This window comes from Glandiceps talaboti, chromosome 18 (assembly GCF_964340395.1).
Source record: "Glandiceps talaboti chromosome 18, keGlaTala1.1, whole genome shotgun sequence".
In the NCBI taxonomy this organism is placed as follows: Eukaryota; Metazoa; Hemichordata; class Enteropneusta; family Spengelidae; genus Glandiceps; species Glandiceps talaboti.
Genome location: NC_135566.1, coordinates 8,726,367 through 8,748,026, shown reverse-complemented (window position 1 = coordinate 8,748,026; position 21,660 = coordinate 8,726,367). Strand labels below are relative to the sequence as shown.

At 35.0% G+C, this 21,660-nt stretch overlaps 1 protein-coding gene across 1 annotated transcript in view; it reads left to right on the top strand.

Moving 5' to 3' along the window:
* The window catches only part of LOC144448885 (nucleoredoxin-like), a 44,642-nt gene extending 31,451 nt beyond the window's left edge, over positions 1–13,191 (top strand). The window contains exons 2-8 of the mRNA XM_078139225.1: positions 3,087–3,240; positions 3,773–3,870; positions 4,332–4,536; positions 5,061–5,149; positions 5,898–5,988; positions 6,928–7,049; positions 8,103–13,191. Of these exons, the coding sequence (XP_077995351.1) occupies positions 3,087–3,240; positions 3,773–3,870; positions 4,332–4,536; positions 5,061–5,149; positions 5,898–5,988; positions 6,928–7,049; positions 8,103–8,291 (948 nt within the window). The 3' untranslated portion in view covers positions 8,292–13,191. The remainder of the gene's footprint in view (positions 1–3,086; positions 3,241–3,772; positions 3,871–4,331; positions 4,537–5,060; positions 5,150–5,897; positions 5,989–6,927; positions 7,050–8,102) is intronic.
* Positions 13,192–21,660: the final 8,469 nt, after the last annotated feature.

Sequence of the window (21,660 nt, the reverse complement as noted above, 5' to 3'; positions counted from 1 at the left end):
GAAAGTCTTGGAAAAAATCCAAAAACTTAATCCGAAAACTTATAAAAACACAATATAATAAAAGTATTCAAACAATGTGTGAGCCTACAATTGTATGCAGTAAATGTTTGCTTTCATAACAGCCAATATGTATGTCACTCATACTTGTCACAGTTGGAGACTTCTTAATTATCATTTGGACTCCATGACCTTTGACACAAGAGGTCACTTGAGGTCACAGGGGAGAAACACTTGATCGGGTGTTGGAGAGACAAGTGTGTACACATATCACTCACAGTGCAAGGTGACTAAGATGGAGTAATTTGATTTTGAAGTGTGTCAGAATCTTTGTAGATCAGTGATTGCTCTTGATTGTGGTATTTTTTTACAGTTCCTGTATCCTGAGTGAGTCATAAACATCTCCATTTGTTCACATTTTGTCACCATTGATGGCAGGTTGTTACACGTTTTACTGGAGGAATGAAAGAAAGTGACGTATACCTCAAGATTAGGATTGCAATTTAGATGTTGCAAACAGTTGTCCGGCAGAGCTCTGAAAAATATTACACCTAAAGAAATAATCACCTCATACATAATCAGTATCCTTCAAATAATCGTACCATGTAATACTATTATGCGAGAACCTAGGACGGATTTATGGGCCTTTAAAGCTTAAGATCGATATTGCAATTCTGATAATTTTTGAAGAAAAAGAAAAAAAAATTGAATGATGCAATCAAGTTTGTAGAAAGTGAAAGTGAGATTTTGAACACCCTCTTAAAGTGAACTTGTGATGACAGATTTCATGTTTAAAGGTGCATAGCTATCATTCTTTTTTCATCTGAAACATAAAATATTTTATCACTTCACCCTTCAGTAGTTGTAAGTGAACACTTTTTCAGGTTCGGAATATTAATTCCAAGTTTGTTGATTCTTGCACCATGGTGTAATTTTATCACTACGGAGATATCACTTGAAATGTTAAGAAAAAATTTGTATCTTGCTTTTTCGGTTAACCCAAAATTTGTACATTGTTGGTGCATGAGATATTCATTTTGTGTTGTCGGGAAGTATTCATTGGTGCGTGTTTGGTAAAGTGAACAATTTAGATTTTCAATAAGGTGTGGACAAGTTGATGTCAGTAGAGAAAACTGAGAACGTCTTTTAGCTGTGATATTGTAAATCATTCTTTGATATTTTCTTCATATTCATTCAACCAAGACAAATATGAGTGACCTAATAAGTTGCCTTATTATTGTCATGTCAAAAAACCAAAGTGACCAACTCCTTGCATGTACATGTAGGCCATGGGTTCTTCAACTTCTTGCCAGTAGAATGAAAAATTGATCACTAAAAAATGTAGAGGAAATCTCTGTAACAAAGACAGAAGACAGTTGTTACTTGTGTATGTCACAGACGGTCTACAAACTATACATGTGTGGGATAGTTTTCAATGATCTCTCTCCGCATATGGTTTAAATGACTTTCTCTAGCATGACATTCCTGTTCAGTAAGAACTGCTTTCCACTGACAGACAGCGTTAGTTCGATGCTATTGGTGCATTGATATAAATGCGACTTACTTTAAACTGGAGGTTGAGTTTGTAGAAAACTGAATGAAGTAACTAATTACAACCACCTGTCATTGTGTGTGATAGATTACTACTGACAATACTGTTCACCCTTTCCCCAGCAGGAAATTTAAGTAGATTCTCGGCAAAATTTGTCCATTTGACTATACATGGAGAGAGATAAAATGAGCCCACACGTGAAGTTCCTAGAACTGTGTTATAGAAGGCATGCATAGATATCAATCTTATAGTGGAATTGAGGTTTTATGCAAGTTTTTTTTCACTCGAGTAAAAATATTGAGGAAAATCCCTTCTATGCAATAAAAACTGTTGTAACGAAGTCAGAAGACAGTTGTAATGTAATGCTTACAAACTGATCTTATGCCACATTAAAAGTGTAGATAAGTTATATTTTCAGTTGTCAAGATCGGTATTAGCTTTGACAAAGCCTCGCTCTGCTTTGAAATAATTACTGTCATCTCATCATGAGTACGTAGTATATGGTTTCTGAAGTAAAGAAACTAATCTAAGAGAGAAATAAAACAAATTTTTAAAGATATGGGCAGTAAATACAGTTAGAAGACAGTCAGGGTTATTACAAAGTAGTCGGTATAAAGCTAGAAACACATACATGTAATGGACTTTTAATGATTCATATATTGAGAGGTCAAGGGTCACCGCATAGACCTATTACGGCAGTCATGAATCATCCAATTCCATTCACCTTTTTATTGAATTCACTAGTCTACATTAGAGTGAAATCGTAAAAATTTGGTCAAAAGATTACATTTTCGGAAAGCTAAAATGGAAATGATACAGTGGGGAAATTAAAAAGAAGGGAAGTAGTAAAATTTTGATGAAGTTTAGCCTCGTTGTAAACTGCCTATCTCAGGAAGTTGTGCGGTATATATCCTTACTACGTGCCAGGTTCATGGAACGTCAGAGCTGGAGTCGGTTTCTGAAAGCTATGTTCTTCACAGCACTTTAAAAAATAATTATATAAATATATTATAACATTATGCCATGTTATTGTTTTCATTGTAACATTTGCAAGATGCATCAATCACACAAAGTGAAATCGTCTTGATTCCTTGCGGGTTGAAAATCATGGAATCTGTATTAAAACATCAGATTTAAGATTTGAAATTAAATAATAAACAGTCCAAGGTGTGAGTGATGTATTGCCATGCTGCCACTAGAGGGCAATGTTTAATAATGAAATATCCTTTAGGCAATGCCAGGGAGAAGACATTTAGATTATGATTCTCCAGAAAATATTGTTTTTGAGGTGTTTATTGGAGTTTGTTTCAGTCTGTTTTATTTGATGCATCCATCTCTCTCTCTCTCTCTCACTCTCTCTCTCTCTCTCTCTCTCTCTCTCTCTCTCTCTCTCTCTCTCTCTCTCTCTCATTTCCTCACAAATGTACAATACTTAATAACACTTTTTCATATTGCATTTATCAAAAGTGAAAAGAACAATACTAATTTTGAGTTAACTCTTTTAGAATTTATTGCCAATATTCTTCTCGTTTGACAGGATAAACTCTCTAAGAAGTTTAAAGTCTCCGGTATCCCCAGCCTTATATTAATAGACAGTGTGACAGGGAAAACAATCACCAAAGATGGCAGATCAAGTGTACTGGAAGATCCACAAGCCAAAGAATTCCCATGGCATCCCAGACCTTTCGCTGGTTAGTGAAAAAAATATTGATTCCATTCGTTATATTATGAGTATTTTTGATAGTTTGTCCGGTTGAAATTTAGTTAAAACTCAAGTACAAAATATCAGACAAAATCATGTGTGAAATATCAATCTTACAATCCATAATGATGTATTATAATATGAGTTCATTTTCTGAAAGTGGTACAGTATCAGTTCCGAGATACCCATAATGGGTGTCAAGTGGACTGGCGCTTGTTTGCTTTTCATGTAGCTGTAAAGTCATCTCACCTTTACAGCGCCAGTACATCTTTGATTGAACACGGTGTACTTTACATCATTCAGACTTTTTTAGTCATTCACATTCATATGTTCAATGCAATCACGATTGCAGATTTTCCAAGATATACACTAAATCATGTCAGGACATAGCACATGAAAAACAAACTGTTCTCATCATCACCAGAAGTAGGTTTTAAGATAAAATGGGGTAAAATTATCCATGTTCATCTTGTTTCGTTCTGTCAAACCTAACACTTGTTTTTTGTTGTCTTTATACACAGAAGTGTTTGGCACAACATTTATCAACAACAAAAAAGAAAAGGTTTCAATAGAGTCCCTCAAGGGAAAAACACTATGCATTTACTTCTCAGCACATTGGGTAGGTTGAGTATTAAATCAAAGATAAATGCGACCATTCAGATTGTGTGCACCTAAGCGTGTACATGTAAACTCTCTTCTGAATTACTAGTATGTCAGTGGTTTTGTGTATTTTGTGTACTGAATTATGATGTCATCAGTGATTTGTGCATTCTGTGTACTGAATTATGATGTCATCAGTGATTTGTGTACTGAATTATGATGTCATCACTGATATGTGTATATTTGTGCACTGAATTATGATGTCATCACTGATATGTGTATATTTGTGTACTGAATTATGATGTCATCACTGATATGTGTATATTTGTGCACTGAATTATGATGTCATCACTGATATGTGTATATTTGTGTACTGAATTATGATGTCATCACTGATATGTGTATATTTGTGTACTGAATTATGATGTCATCACTGATATTTGTGTACTGAATTATGATGTCGTCTTTTCTTATTAACAGTGTCCGCCTTGTAAAGCTTTTACACCAGTCTTAGTTCAATTTTATAAGAAGTTGAAAGATGCCAACAAGGATTTTGAAGTGATATTCGTCAGCTCTGATCGGAGTGAGGAATCTTTTGACCAATATTTTAGTTCAATGCCTTGGCTAGCCATTCCATATGGAGATCCTAGAGTAAGTCAACTGTCCAAACGCTTCGAAGTTAGCGGTAAGTCATGTTTATTGTGTATATTTATAACTTAGCAATGTTAAAATCCAAACTCTCCAAGTCACATTTGTTGCGTTTCTTTGATACTGACTGTGTCTGGGATATTCACACATTGCTCAAAACGCGGCAGTTGTTCAACAACAACAACAACACACCTATGGGTCTAGTCAAGCTGCTAGACTTCGGATGTTCTTCCGATACAATACAACACACGACCGAACATCGCTATCGAGGATGGAACATCCGAGGTCTAGCAAACGTCATCTCTGCAGTTCAGGGATATAAATAACTGCCAATCAGAGAACCGCATTGACATCAGTGTGTATCAGTTTATTTTGTGTTCAAAAATGAAGTTTTGCTCGAGTGTCCCTAAAAAAACTGACTAGGTTTTCGTTTCCATGGCATAGGACCCTGAGGCATGTTTGTGTGTATTGGGAATAACTGCCCTGCTTTTAAACTCAAAAGGCCAATCTGATGAATGATGTAAATTTGGGTATATTTTACATTTACTATTTCACATTTAGGTATCCCTACACTCGTTGTAATTGATGATACTGGTGAAGTTATTACTAAAGATGGCAGAGCTGCAGTATCTGCTGATCCAGATGGCAAGGTGGGAAAAGACACATACTACTCTGGCAACTGAGGTCTCAGTTTACTAAGATAGACACAAATGAAAACTATCGTTGCCACATTTTGATATAAGCTATTGAATGGACATTTGTGTAATTGTACTCACAGTAGGATGACATTTTGTAATATTTTGTAGTATACTTTTTGAGAAACTTTCAATGTTTACACTATTTTCATTCATAGTTGATTAGATTTGCACAACAAAGGCACTACTATCACCTACTTGTTCTGTACTACATAATATTTCCCTAGGGAAAATAGAACACTAGTGCCCCCTATATGCAAATTGAGGTCACTATGGGTCAGTAGTGCATACCATGTGATATGACCTAAGCCAATCACTGAAGGCTATATGAACATGATGTGTTATAAAGTATATTATCTCCGTTATCAATATTTAGAAGACATTGATGTTAAGGTAAATTTTAAGATAATAACGTCAAGAATTCAAATATGTATAAACAGAAATGTGCATAGCAACCAGGGAAAAAACCGAAGCAACAACCATGAATATCGTGTGCAAAGATAATAAGGATGGGTATGAATCAAATTATCAATTAAGAATAATGTCCTACCCTCAGAAAATTACATCATCAATCATTGTTCAAAGTCTGCAATTGGGTTACAATACCATTGGCACTAAATTTTCTAGGCAAAATGTAAATCATGTCCATAAATAAGACCTGTTGTACTCATGTATATGTCTATTTTTTTCGTCATTTCTATAGGAATTCCCATGGTCTCCCAAACCAGTTAATAATCTGACAGAGCTTACTGCTTTTGTGGTCAATGAGGAATCTTGTCTGATTCTGTTCACTGGTAAGAAATGGTGACTTGATTTGTCAGTGTGTGTGTGTGTGTGTGTGTGTGTGTGTGTGTGTGTGTGTGTGTGTGTGTGTGTGTGTGTGTGTGTGTGTGTGTATGTGTGTGTGTATGTGTGCTTTTTGTGTGGGTGTGCATGTAATTGTATGTCTGTGCATTCACATAATTGCCCATGTGCCTTGTATATGTGTATGTGCATGTGTGTGTGTTTATACACATGCACGTGAGCATGTGTGTTCACATACATATTCACCCATGTGTCTTGTATATGTGTATGTATATGCATGCATATATATATGTGTGTGTGTGTGTGTGTGAGTGAGTGTGTGTGTGTGTGTGTGTGTGTGTGTGTGTGTGTGTGTGTGTGTGTGTGTGTGTGTGTGTGTATGTGTGTGTGTATGTGTGCTTTTTGTGTGGGTGTGCATGTAATTGTATGTCTGTGCATTCACATAATTGCCCATGTGCCTTGTATATGTGTATGTGCATGTGTGTGTGTTTATACACATGCACGTGAGCATGTGTGTTCACATACATATTCACCCATGTGTCTTGTATATGTGTATGTATATGCATGCATATATATATATATGTGTGTGTGTGTGTGTGAGTGAGTGTGTGTGTGTGTGTGTGTGTGTGTGTGTGTGTGTGTGTGTGTGTGTGTGTGTGTATTCACACACATATTTACCTGTGTGTCTGTATGGTGATGTGTTTATTGATGTGTTTATGATAATGCCCATAAATGAGACTTACCACTAACTTGGAAGTGTTTGGATAGTTGATTTTATCCTAGGATCTCCAGAAGGACTATTAATGGCTTTGAGATGAAGGAAGGGAATTAACAGCTCGAATACATTGGGGAGTGGGTTTTCTTCATCGCTAAATTTTCAATAAATGTATGGCCACAAGCGTTACAAAGTGTTCCAAATTGTCTTACAGAGGGTGAAGAGGCAGACATTATATCAGCAACAGATATTGTACAACCAGTTGCCGAGGAGATTATAGACAAGGCCAAAGAAAAGGGAGACGATCCTCCGTTGCTGTTTTTTATCGGTGGTGATGTATGTGTAACTTTCTTAAGTTAATTGGAATTTCCATCAGATAGCTCAAATCTGTTATTGTGAATTCCCATCACAGTTAGTTCAAATCTGTTAATAATAATGCTGTAAACTTGATTTCATTCTCATGCATTGGAATGTGTATATCACTCTTTGTACAAGAGTTGAACCATTTGTGTATTTCTGATTGTGGCCACAAGAGGGCGCTTGCTGAGAATACCAAATCTGTAAAACTTGTTATCAGTTACAAAGTTATCTGAATTATACATACAACCAATAAAATAAGTAGATGTTATTCCCCAATATTTTTCTTCGTTCAGCCAAGGAAAATACGAATGACCTCAGGGTTGTCTCTAATCATCTAGCAATTCGTAGTGACAACCCCTTCGGTCTCGAGTACTTTCCGGCAGAATGAAGAAAAATATTGGAGAATAACATAATTATACCAGTAATATCAAAGAAAAGTAATGGAAATTTTGAACGTTTTGACTCATATTTCGAACACAGCAGAACCAGTGATCTAGACACACGTTGTTGTGATATAGATGCAGATTGTTGTGACGTAGAATGACCAGAGTATATACTCAATATTTTTTGTTCTAAATGGCTCGTACATGGTATAATGAGAATAGTTTTTTTCTTATGGTTGTTTAAAGTTTAGTTGTAAACTTATGTTGATCAGTTTTTTTGGTAATGGAGGTAAGCAGGTAAAATCTACCGGGGTTCCCCAGTCAATTTACCAAGGTTCCCAAACAAAAATTACGATAGATTGTATGGGGAAACTGCAACTTTTACCACTTTCCCCATTTCTGTTACCGGGCGTTCCTAACCTTAGCAAAACACTGTTGATTATGATTATGATGAGACTGAGTGACTATGAAAGTCTGCCCACAGAGAATACCACAAGCAGTGTGCGATAACTGAAGTATGCCATACTTGCAGTCAAACATCATGGGGGTCTGCTCATTTTTATTGCATGTGCGTTTGAAAGGCTACTCCTAACCTGTCCGTGTTTTGTCAGTTACATTTAAGTTTTATACCTGTCTTTTTTCACAGGATGAAGTTGTGGACTCAATTCGTGATTTTTGCTCACTTGATGACAAAGTCCCTCTACTTACCATCCTGGATATTCCAGAACAGTACATTTACATCTACGAAGCGGAAGACATCACACCAGAAACAGTCAAGAAATTTGTAGAAGACTACATGGCTGGTCTTCTAAGAGGCACAGCACTACGTGGATAGGAGAGACGATTGAACCCTTTTTTTTTTGTACAGCTTTGGATCTCGAGTGTTGTGTAATTTTGATATCTATTTATTTGAACACAATGGTGGTGGGACTTTAGTTCTTACCTAGCGCCAAAAAAAAAGAGAATCAAAATGGATACTCTGCTTTTAGTAATTAGTATGCAAATAAGTATGCAAATAGACTTAGCCAAATATGGTGATATGGTGAATTTTAGAAGCACTCTGATATATTTTTAATTTGTGATGCAGGCTGATTGTAAAAAATACTTTTTTTTTACTCATACAATGTTATTCTTTTTTATGTAGTGTATTAGACAGTTGATTATCAAACTGTTGATTTTCCAAAGTATTTGGTTATCTGAAATGACTAGCAATCTGTGTCAAAGGTCAGGGAGATTTAGACAAGCCATCCATGTCAAAGGTTGGGAAGGTTACATCTATCCATCTGTGTCAAAGGTGAGGGAGGTTATATCTAGCCATTTGTATCAAAGATCAGGGAGGTTCAGACTAGCCATCCATGTCAAAGGTCAGGGAGGTTTAGACTAGCCATCCATGTCAAAGGTCAGGGGAGGTTTAGACTAGCCATCCTTGTCAAAGGTCAGGGAGGTTTAGACTAGCCATCCATGTCAAAGGTCAGGGGAGGTTTAGACTAGCCATCCTTGCCAAAGGTCAGGGAGGTTCAGACTAGCCATCCATGTCAAAGGTCAGGGAGGTTTAGACTAGCCATCCTTGTCAAAGGCCAGGAAGGTGAACACTAGCCATCCATGTCAAAGGTCAGGGAAGTTTAGACTAGCCATCCTTGTCAAAGGCCAGAAAGGTGAACACTAGCTATCAGTGTCAAAGATCAGGGAGGTCAAGACGAGCCATCAGTGTCAAAGGTCAGGGAGGTTCAGGATGTATGCCTGTTCATGAAAGCATTTGTGGAACTAGTCAAAACAAATGTGGGTTTCTTTGCACTGTTTTAAATTGAGTTGCAAACCTCACAATCAGAATTTATTGTATATTTCAGCTTTAAGCTGTCCTAATTCATAGCTTTTGATAATCAACGTTTCAAGTAACATCGGTATCATTAGAAATTGTCAAACTGTATTTAATATCAGGATCTTGTCAAGTATGATAAGAAGGTCAAATTTATGATGTCCCAACTTATCAACAAATCAATAATAAACTGAGCAAACTTTAACGGATAATTCCCTTCCCTATTATCAGGTTTTTAAAACCTCCGCAAATTCCCTGCACATATTTTGATGAATAGCTTTGAGATTTGCACCAACTGAATTCATACTTTCAGCTGTTCACAGAGTGTACATTCTTACATATAATAACACCACAATGATAATGGTGAAAACAAATGTGACCTATTTTGGTTCAAATTTTTTTTTTTTTAATGTGAATAATTCTGAAAGATTTTAACTGACATAGTATTTAGAGAATTAGTGTGACAAGTTAGTAATTTATACTGTTTGATAGTAACCACAACTTGTATACATGTGCACATTTTTATGTAAAAATCGTATTAACCTTTCAAACATGATGGTGGACATGCAACAAAGTTTTTTTTTTTTTGCTCTGCATTTTAATGATAATGATATGCAATTAATTAGCTTTAAAATAAGTTCAAATTATACCACAGGGTGCAGCAAGCATTTAATAGATCAATCAATCGATCAATCTATTACTTGCTTGCTGGGCCCTGTGGTTATACAGTTTAGTCTGTCTTACACAATCACTGTGTAAACCCTGATCATGTAAAACTCATTTTAACGTGACATAATCATTTTAACAGTATCCAAGAGCCAGTTACAGTAATATTATTGAAGATGTTGTCTCAGATTTTTACATGAATTTAGGAAGCAAAATTTGTACATCTAAGAATTGTTCTCCCCTCAGACTCAAACTGGTAATTTGGAGAAAACAAGATAGTGAATACAACATGGATTTTATACTCACTCTGTAATCAGCATAAGTAATGAAACTTGCTGAACGTTTTGACAGTAAACTGTCAAGCTGACATTGATAGTTCGGCCATTTTGGAATTTTATTTTTGTTTGGGATGGGGCATTTTATCAGAACAAATAAGAACAAACATGTGCCAATGTATATTTTTAAAGAGAACTTCTTGGGAAGAGCAGGCCAGTAAAGTTCTTCAGTTCATGAAGTTCAGTTAAGAATAAATGAAAAAAGAATGAATTTTACTTCCTGAGCTTATGTGAAACCTTGAGCCAGTATTTTACATGGAACAGCATTTATTCAAAGTTTACCTCAGTCATATACAGTATGTAACATAATCAGTTACGTTTTCATATCTAAACCAATCATATATAAGTATGTAACCAACCAGGTGTGATTTCATGTCTAAACCAATCACATGCATGCATGTATTAAACCTAACCAGGTGTGTTTCTATATCTCAACCAATCATTTCATACCACAGAGATCTTGGTTTATATTAATTTATGCAAAAAGCCTGATAATCACCATGACTACTTTTATGAAAGAGGCAGTAATTCATAAACCTAATTTGAATGTGTATTCACACATTCTTGTATTTAAACACTTTAATGCAGTTCCTTGCAAAGCAAAGAATTCATGTTTTAGCTGTGATTAGCATACGGCGAGATCAATCAAGTGCCACTTTTTAAATGATTACATAAATATCTGCATATTTTTGCATATATTTGCATATTAGTACAAAACATTCTCCAATTAAGTGCCACTTTGTAATTGTTTACATATTTGCATACAAATCAGCATGTTTGACATAAATTTTTATTCAATCTTTTTTTTTACATAAATTTGCATTAATTAACATGAAGTTGTTGTATCTAAGATTTGAAGGCGATAAGAGTATCTAAGAGTACAGTGTTGTGTGATGGTCTCTACTTCATAGATCTGTATTTTTAATTAAAAAAATAACGCTTCCTATAAAAGTAGCTGTAAGTGTAAAACACTAGGCAGTATTTATTGTCATTGAAAAACTATAAGCATATCTGTTTGTAAATGGTCCTGTAATGAACTCGATGCCACTGCAAATCATTGTTTTATATTCTGAGGATTTCCTTTTTTGATTTCTTTGTATAGGTAGACTTCACTTCATGTGTCAAGGGTGACCCTATTTTTTTCTTCTGTTTCTCATTACCCGACTGACCCAAAATTTCAGGTCCAACATCAAAATGTGGAATAGCGCCCTCTCTGGCAAAAATGAGGAAGTGTTGGACTGTTGAGCTCTACAGTCATGGGGACGACAACAACACTTGTTCATGAATGGCACATTTGATGGAAATTTCTGAGAACAGGAGTAAGGTTCTGAGAACATGACAATTGTGTAGAGAAGCTGGGAAAGGGCTTGTTACCAGGAATCCAATAAAAAGAAGATAGAGAGGAGGAAAAGGAGAGGCAGCGCAGGGAAACATGAAGAAGATGATTTCTTTTTTTTAATTGATCAACCGACCCATAGTTGCCATGGAAAAGTAATGAGAAACATTTTTTAAAAATAGGGTCACACTGACTGTATGTGACACACGAGACTGATAACATGTACAGTATTACAGTAGTTAGTTGTACAGTGTTAATGTTGCAGTGTTTGCATACTTCGACTCTAAAGGACTGCTGCATGGATACCAGAATCAGGGAAATCTTTCAAGTCAAATTCATGTGAAAAATACAATTATAGATCTGGGTAGAAAAGGAGGAATTCTAAACTACAATGGAGTTTAAAAAATATTTGTCACTTGTATTTGCCATCATCTATGTCCTTCAAATTACAGCAAATTACAGAAATAAAAATTGGATCATGTTTAAAAAATTAACACACACATTGCAGTGTTTTGCGAAACTTTGGGTCCCCAGTAACAGAATGAAGGATATCAAATAAAAGTTGCATAGATTCTCATACTGTGTACAATACCAAACAATACAATTCTGTCAGGGGGGGAGGGGGAACTCCATTTAAATACCCACAGAACACAGTAGAATATATACCCCACAATAACTTAGCACCCTTTACAATAAACACTGCATTGTCATGTTGTACCCATTGATAACATGCAAAGGAACATCAGTTGTCAGATTATTTTGTTGATACATGTAGGAACACGTCCACAGAGAGATTTTAAATTTCGAAGTGTCAAATTTATCAGAAATGTTCCAACTTGTAAACCAGTGTATGTAATTAAAAATCCAATATTTCACAATTTAAACATTAAAAGATGGTTATATCACATGTCAATACGGAGGTGAATTATTGTTTGATTACCAGTATATTGTCTGTATTTTGGTCAGGATAAATATCGAGAAGTTCATGATTGAAAGTTAGTGATATTAAAATATAACATATAGTACATGCAAGAATCCAAGAGGTGAAGGATTGATGTGTACCCCGTATCACAGTAACTTTCCCATCTGTCACTGACACTGGAAGTTGCTGCGTGAAGGTTTTATCATGGTTGTTGCTTGCCATCCAAAAATCCTTTTACATCAACGTGAATATTTCATCAAATTACATGTGGTCGGCAGTTAAAATGTGTGCTGGCTTCAGAGATGTGTGATGGGGAATTTTTGTTCCAAACAGTGCAACATTAACACATGTAGGTGTAAGTATGGCAGACTGATTATAAACTAGATATTGCCCTGGTTATTAAGCCTACAGTTTAAGATAGACACAAACTAAAACTATTGTTACAACATGTTGATACAACAGTGATAAACTATTGAATAGATGTTGGTTTAATTATAGTCTATGTAGGGAGGTGTCTCTGAAAACTAGTTTAGTTAGAGTTTCATGAACTTGCAGTGCTGTTTTGGGACTTCCAATGTTTACACTATGTTGATCACAGGGTGATTAGAATTGCACAACAGAGGAACTGCTATCACCCACTTGTGTAACCTACTACATTGAAGAACAATATATTTAGTTTGCGTCTATCTTAGTAAACCGAACACTGGATTACCAGTGTCGTATAATAAGTAGAGTTCACTGACCTATAGAGATCTTTAATAAAAATTACTCAAAATTTCTCTTTTTGTCATCTTTCATTCAATAGTCAAAATGGGTGGGGCTAAAATAGTTAAAATGATCGACATGCAATTGACCAATAACCAACATCCAAGCTTAATAAGTGTATAAGTTATCATTAAAGAAGACTAGAAATTGTGTACTGTGAGACACTGGATATAATGATGCAGCAATTTATTCGAAATCTATAAATAAAACAAGGGGCCCGTTTGTTTTTTTGGTTTTTTTCTTGTGTTTGTTCTGTTTCTTTGTTTCTTTGTTTGTTTGTGGGGTGGAGGGGGGGGGTATCACAAAATGAACTTAGGTTCGGTAGTGCTATGGACCTGGTGGAATGCATGTGGAGAAAGGAGCACTCTATGGAAAGGATGTTAGAACCACCTCTAGGGATATGCATTTTTGGTTGTTTGTCTAAATTGTGGATGTAGAATTAGAGTAACTGATCTAAACTGGGCTCCTCGATCCAGAAATTTTACTCTGGAATTTTGTTTCAGTTGAGACCACCAATCCTGATGCAAGAGCAAAAAATTATGGGTTTTCCAAATGTAAAACTTCACCCTATGCCAGGCATGTGAAAGACGAAAGAATTTTAAGTTTGGCCACTAGGAGTGCTGTTCAGGAGAAGCGACGGCCATCCCAAATCCTGTTTGTATACAAACAAATACGAAAATAGAGGAGTGCGATTAATTAAGGCTACCTGAATTGAGCATAATCGGAACCACACAATTTTTTGTTAGGCCAAAAGTCGATTTCTTCACAAAGGTCAAAAAACGCAAAATTGGGGCCGTTTGGACTGCAAAAAAGCGTTATTACGTAAGAGTTGAAAAATGCAACTTTTCTGTCTGTTACCAATAATAACCTGTCCACGGCCAAAGAAAATCATCTTTTTTACGTTCCGTAATAGCAAACATGTAATTTAGAGTGGGTTTTTGATAAATTAAAATAGATATTTTGAAAAAGTTATCAGGAAAATTAACGCAAAATCGCATACGTTTATTATAAACTTACTTTCAAGATTTCTTACAACTCCACAGCACATGCGTGTGTTTACTTTATTCATTTATGATGCTAGTTTCATTTTCAGATGATACATTATATAAAAATGTAAAATAAAATTAGGATATTATTTATTTATTTGCGTGAACATTATTGGCGATGAAGTGAACGCTACGCCAGCCTGAGAAAGGCGAAGGTAAATATAAGGTCAACTGTAGATGGCAGTATACATGGCCAAAAGTCGATTTCTTCACAAAGGTCAAAAAACGCGAAATTTGGGCCGTTTGGACTGCAAAAACGCATTATTGCGTAAGAGTTGAAAAATGCCGTTTTTTCCTGTTTTACCAAGAATAACATGTCCACGGCCAAACCAAATCATCTCTTTTACGTTTCATAATATCAAACATGTAATTGAGAGTGGTTTTTGAAAAATTATAATAAATATTTCTGAAAAAATTAATACAAAAAATTAATGAAACATGCCATACTTTCATAAACTTAAATTCAAGATTTCTTACAACTCGCAATACTTTAATTTATGCATTTATAATGATAGGTCAACTCTAGACGGCAGTTTACATCGCCATAAGTCGATTTCTTCACAAAGGTCAAAAAACGCGAAATTAGGGCCGTTTGGACTGCAAAAACGCATTATTACGTAAGAGTTGAAAAATGCCGCTTTTTCCTGTTTTACCAAGAATAACGTGTCCACGGCCAAACCAGATCATCTTTTTTACTTTTCATAATATCAAACATATAATCTAGAGTGGGTTTTTGATAGATTAAAATAAATGTTTGTAAAAATTATTAGAAAAATTAACTGAAAATCGCATACTTTCATTATAAACTTACCTTCACCACGATTTCTTACAACTCAACACATGCTTTATTAATTTATAATGCTAGTTTCATTTTCAGATGATACATTATATAAAAATGTAAAATAAAATTAGGATATTATTTTTTTTATTTGCGTGGACATTATTGGCGATGAAGTGAACGCTACGCCAGCCTGAGAAAGGCGAAGGTAAATATAAGGTCAACTGTAGATGGCAGTATACATCGCCAAAAGTCGATTTCTTCACAAAGGTCAAAAAACGCGAAATTGGGACCGTTTGGACTGCAAAAACGCATTATTACGTAAGAGTTGAAAAATGCCGTTTTTTCCTGTTTTACCAAGAATAACATGTCCACGGCCAAACCAAATCATCTCTTTTACGTTTCATAATATCAAGCACGTTATTGAGAGTGGTTTTTGAAAAATTATAATAAATATTTCTGAAAAAATTAATACAAAAATTAATGAAAAATGCCATACTTTCGATATAAACTTAAATTCAAGATTTCTTACAACTCGCAACACTTTAATTTATGCATTTATAATGATTGGTCAACTCTAGATGGCAGTTTACATCGCCAAAAGTCGATTTCTTCACAAAGGTCAAAAAACGCAAAATTGGGGCCGTTTGGACTGCAAAAACGCATTATTACGTAAGAGTTGAAAAATGCCGCTTCTTCCTGTTTTACCAAGAATAACATGTCCACGGCCAAACCAAATCACCTCTTTTACGTTTCATAATATCAAACATGTAATTGAGAGTGGTTTTTGAAAAATTATAATAAATATTTCTGAAAAAATTAATACAAAAAATTAATGAAACATGCCATACTTTCATAAACTTAAATTCAAGATTTCTTACAACTCGCAATACTTTAATTTATGCATTTATAATGATAGGTCAACTCTAGATGACAGTATACATCGCCAAAAATCGATTTCTTCACAGAGGTCAAAAAACGCAAAATTGGGGCCGTTTGGACTGCAAAAACGCATTATTACGTAAGAGTTGAAAAATGCCGCTTTTTCCTGTTTTACCAAGAATAACGTGTCCACGGACAAACCAAATCATCTCTTTTACGTTTCATAATATCAAACATGTAATTGAGAGTGGTTTTTGAAAAATTATAATAAATATTTCTGAAAAAATTATTAGAAAAATTAACGGAAAATCGCATACTTTCATTATTAACTTACCTTCACGATTTCTTACAACTCAACACATGCGTGTGTTTACTTTATTCATTTATAATGCTAGTTTCATTTTCAGATGATACATTATATAAAAATGTAAAATAAAATTAGGATATTATTTATTTATTTGCGTGGACATTATTGGCGATGAAGTGAACGCTGCACCAGCCTGAGAAAGGCGAAGGTAAATATAAGGTCAACTGTAGATGGCAGTATACATCGCCAAAAGTCGATTTCTTCACAAAGGTCAAAAAACGCGAAATTGGGACCGTTTGGACTGCAAAAACGCATTATTGCGTAAGAGTTGAAAAATGCCGTTTTTTCCTTTTTTACCAAGAATAACATGTCCACGGCCAAAGCAAATCATCTCTTTTACGTTTCATAATATCAAACACGTAATTGAGAGTGGTTTTTGAAAAATTATAATAAATATTTCTGAAAAAATTAATACAAAAATTAATGAAAAATGCCATACTTTCGATATAAACTTAAATTCAAGATTTCTTACAACTCGCAACACTTTAATTTATGCATTTATGATGATTGGTCAACTCTAGATGGCAGTTTACATCGCCAAAAGTCGATTTCTTCACAAAGGTCAAAAAACGCAAAATTGGGGCCGTTTGGACTGCAAAAACGCATTATTACGTAAGAGTTGAAAAATGCCACTTTTTCCTGTTTTACCAAGAATAACATGTCCACGGCCAAACCAAATCATCTCTTTTACGTTTCATAATATCAAACATGTAATTGAGAGTGGTTTTTGAAAAATTATAATAAATATTTCTGAAAAAATTAATACAAAAAATTAATGAAACATGCCATACTTTCATAAACTTAAATTCAAGATTTCTTACAACTCGCAATACTTTAATTTATGCATTTATAATGATAGGTCAACTCTAGATGACAGTTTACATCGCCAAAAGTCGATTTCTTCACTGAGGTCAAAAAACGCAAAATTGGGGCCGTTTGGACTGCAAAAACGCATTATTACGTAAGAGTTGAAAAATGCCGCTTTTTCCTGTTTTACCAAGAATAACATGTCCACGGCCAAAGCAAATCATCTCTTTTACGTTTCATAATATCAAACATGTAATTGAGAGTGGTTTTTGAAAAATTATAATAAATATTTCTGAAAAAATTAATACAAAAAATTAATGAAACATGCCATACTTTCATAAACTTAAATTCAAGATTTCTTACAACTCGCAATACTTTAATTTATGCATTTATAATGATAGGTCAACTCTAGATGACACTGACAGTATACATCGCCAAAAGTCGATTTCTTCACAGAGGTCAAAAAACGCAAAATTGGGGCCGTTTGGACTGCAAAAACGCATTATTACGTAAGAGTTGAAAAATGCCGCTTTTTCCTGTTTTACCAAGAATAACGTGTCCACGGACAAACCAAATCATCTCTTTTACGTTTCATAATAGCAAACATGTAATTTAGAGTGGTTTTTGAAAAATTAAAATTAAAATTTGAAAAAATTAATAGAAAAATTAACGGAAAATCGCATACTTTCAATATAAACATACCTTCAAGATTTCTTACAACACACACAGACCATTTGGAAAACAAACGAAAACCTGAACTAGTCACTCACACATGAAAAAAAAATAAAATAAAAAATCACCCCCCCCCCCCCATCTGTTCTAGAAATTGAGCGTAATCGGGAACCACGCAATTTTGTTTATTAGGTGTAAACATATTTTTGGATGTAAAAAGGCAAAATTTACTTCTATTTCCATATACACCTTCATGCCTTTACTTCATCTGTGGTCATTTTTAAAAAAATCGTATTCCAGAGAGAAACAATTTCTTTTTAGACTATAACAGTACAGACGTCTGCATAATGTGTGTGTCTACTTTACTTACCTCTATACTTACGTCTTCATTGACTTCTTGTTCACCTCATCAAACTCTCACGGAAGTATTTTTAATCAACGAGTTCAAATCGTCACATTTTCATTTAAATATGAAGGGTGCTCTGTTACCGTTTTAGGTGATTAATTAAAAGAAGGCACAATATTGCGATGGGAAAGTTTTATTAATTGAGAGAAAATTAGTTAACTTCATTATAATACATTCAAGACTATCTTTCAAATCCAAAATCTTTGACCGTTATTTAGATAATCTGATATTGAATACTTTCAAAAATATCATCCCAATTATCAATAATACAGAGGATATTTACATAGTTAATAAATCATATTTTAGTAATATTTTTAATTGAATTATGGGTTCGTGTTGCTATTAGCAATAAAAATAAACTGACATTTTTCAATTGTTACGTAATAAGTCGAATTTCAGACTGCAAACAGCCCTAGCTACCGATCTGAAATATTGAGTATGTATCCTAGCAACCCAACCTGGCTTGGGTCTGTATCATGGTACGCTGTGATGGGCGCCCTCATACACAAAGGTCTCTAATCGTGACGAGTTTTAAATTTTTTATTTTTTTTTATTCATGTCACGATGAAAGAGAAAATTACGGGTATCAGGTATTTCTTAAAATGTGATTTAATTTACTTTTTCTAACCGCAAAATGAAACTTTTTGTACGCCATCAGATCTGGTTATTGTTTTCTAAAACTTTGAAATACAAATATAACGCTTAGCAACAAGAATAACAAATTCAATAATAATGAGAGTTGTTCATCACCTATTAGGGTGATTTGTCTTGAATTTGGAATGTTAATAATTCCTGCTTTCCTTCCCCATAACACATAAAATCCATCTCAAAACTACATAACAAATTCACAATAAACTTTTTAAATTTTACCATTAAACTCTTGTTTGTAAGCACCCCAAAATATGTGTGCAACAGCATATGTACAGCATGTACACTACCACTACACTGTAGCAATACATCCAGAGCTATTTCTGAAGGATTATGGGTAGTTCAGGTCAGTTTTCGCAGAGATTCACTCAAAGTCGAATATTGTGTGTGAGTGTGTGTGTTTGTTTGTTTGTGTGTGTGTGTGTGTGTGTGTGTGTGTGTGTGTGTGTGTGTGTGTGTGTGTGTGCATGCGTGTGAGTCATTGTATTCCTGTTCATAACATGAAACAATTTTATCAAACTTTTACTCACAAATAAACCAGAAGACCATCTCTGCTAGGTTTTATCATTGATTTTATTCACAGATTAACTACTTCCTTATCACCTACAATAAGTTCACAGATGCACCTTGTGACTAAACAGACAAGGCACTGCAACCATGTCATTAAAAGTTACACATGGTTGCCATTTTAATGCCAAGATCAAAGTTATGTGCAATTTTATCAACACAGGATTCACTTGCCTACCTGTAGACTTGAGATCGGCTATCACTATTCCGCTACCCTAACTGACATTTTGAAGGTTTGAATTTTCGCTCCGCAGGGAACGGAGCGAAAATTCAAAATGTCTGTTAGGATAGCGGGAGAATGTAGCGATAGCTGTTCTCAAGTCTACAGGTAGGCTAAGGGTTCACAAATTCAATTTATAACCCAAACATGTTTATGAGTGACATTCCTTGACATGAATACTGAGCATTGACTTTTGTTGAGAAAACACCTCCCACATGTAATCTTCTACATAATTCGTGAAATTATATATAGCTTCTTTCTTTGCATGACTTTGACTCATGATGAGATATGAGTGCTGGTAAATCTTGTATCTGAACAATTACATCATGTCATGAAAGGAAGTGCTTGTTGACCTCTGACCTCTGATGAATTTTAATCCTATGTGACTTCAAACTCTTGGGACATTTACATCGGTATTCGCAGTATTCGCATTTATACCGTTTTTCATCAGAATGGCGTTGTATGTGTCGATTTAAGTATACTTTCAAACCAAACTTTTTACCGCATAAATGACAAGGAAACACTCCATTTGCAAAATGAATTTGCTGATGACGATTTAGCTTAAACTTGGAAACGAATTGCAATCCGCAAACCTCGCACTGGACTTTCTTCACACCATGAGTATATCTCCTGTGATGTTTCAGTTTATATAATGATTGGAAAACTTTACCGCAATCTTTACACTGAAGGTCAGGTTTAGTCGTATGTTGACTGGCATGCGAGTCTAAATCGTCTCTAGTATGAAAAGTTTCACCACAATCCTCACATCGAAAATCCTTCTTCGTGTGTGAGAATTCCACATGGGATCTGAGAGAATGCTCACTGGCAACCTCTACATCACAAAGTCGACATTTAAACTTCCTCCTCTTGTGAATTTGAAGGTGTTGTGTCAGATACTTTCTCATTCTAAAGCTCCTATCACATATAGGACAATCAAATTTCTTGCTTGCATGGACAGCCAACATATGACGTGCGATTAATCTTCTCTTGCATGTTGTGTTGCATTTTTCACATTTGACGATGTCGTCACCCCTATGCAACGGTAAGTGTCGGCTTTCCAGAATCCATCTTGACCAATATTCTTTTCCACAAGTTTTACATTTTGCTATCTTCATTTTGTCAAAGTGATCATTCACATAGTGCTCCATCCACTCTTTGTAGAGTAATTTCACGCCACAATATTTGCATTTCCTCTGCACGCACATCCCTCGTAGATTGTGGATCTCCAAAAAATGTGGCTTTTTAAACCCATAGCCACATTTGTCACAGAAGTATGAGTTGTGATTGTTGTCTTCTTTCATAGCTCTCCTTAGTCTATCCTTGAAAGTCTGCACATCATCCCCCAGTTGAAATTTTACATTTGTTGAAATATTCATTCTTATGGGAAAATTAGTTAATACCCTGGTGACCTTTGACCCTATGCCAGCCATCTCCATCATTTGTTCATTAGTGAGGGAACTATAACTGGTATGAGGACTCCTCATGTTACCATGTGTCCTGCTTTCAGATTCACATTCCCTAAGATATTCATTTTTCTTTTCACTGACAAAATCCTCTGTCTTTTTGTTTTTTTCAACATCTGGTTCAATTTCAGCAATTGTTTGTACATCTTCTACCTGTGTGCTCTCAGACATGATCTGAGCTTCAACTTCTGAACCAATTTCCGGTACATTCTCATCTCTTTCAACTACGACATTTACAATGTTCACATCTGAATCTTCATCGTCATCACATCCATCATCTTCTAAGACATCAGTGTCTAACACTTCCATATCTTCCTCCAAAATATCCACCTCACAGGCTTTCTTTTTATTTCTCATAATTCCATTTGTGACTTTACCTCCACTTTCTTCATCATTCTCGAAATGAGACAGACCATGGAGTGTTACTTCATCTCTAAAACTTGACACAGTTTCCATGTCAACAGTCATGTTTCTTCCATCATTTCCGACAGTTCCTCTGGTGATAAGA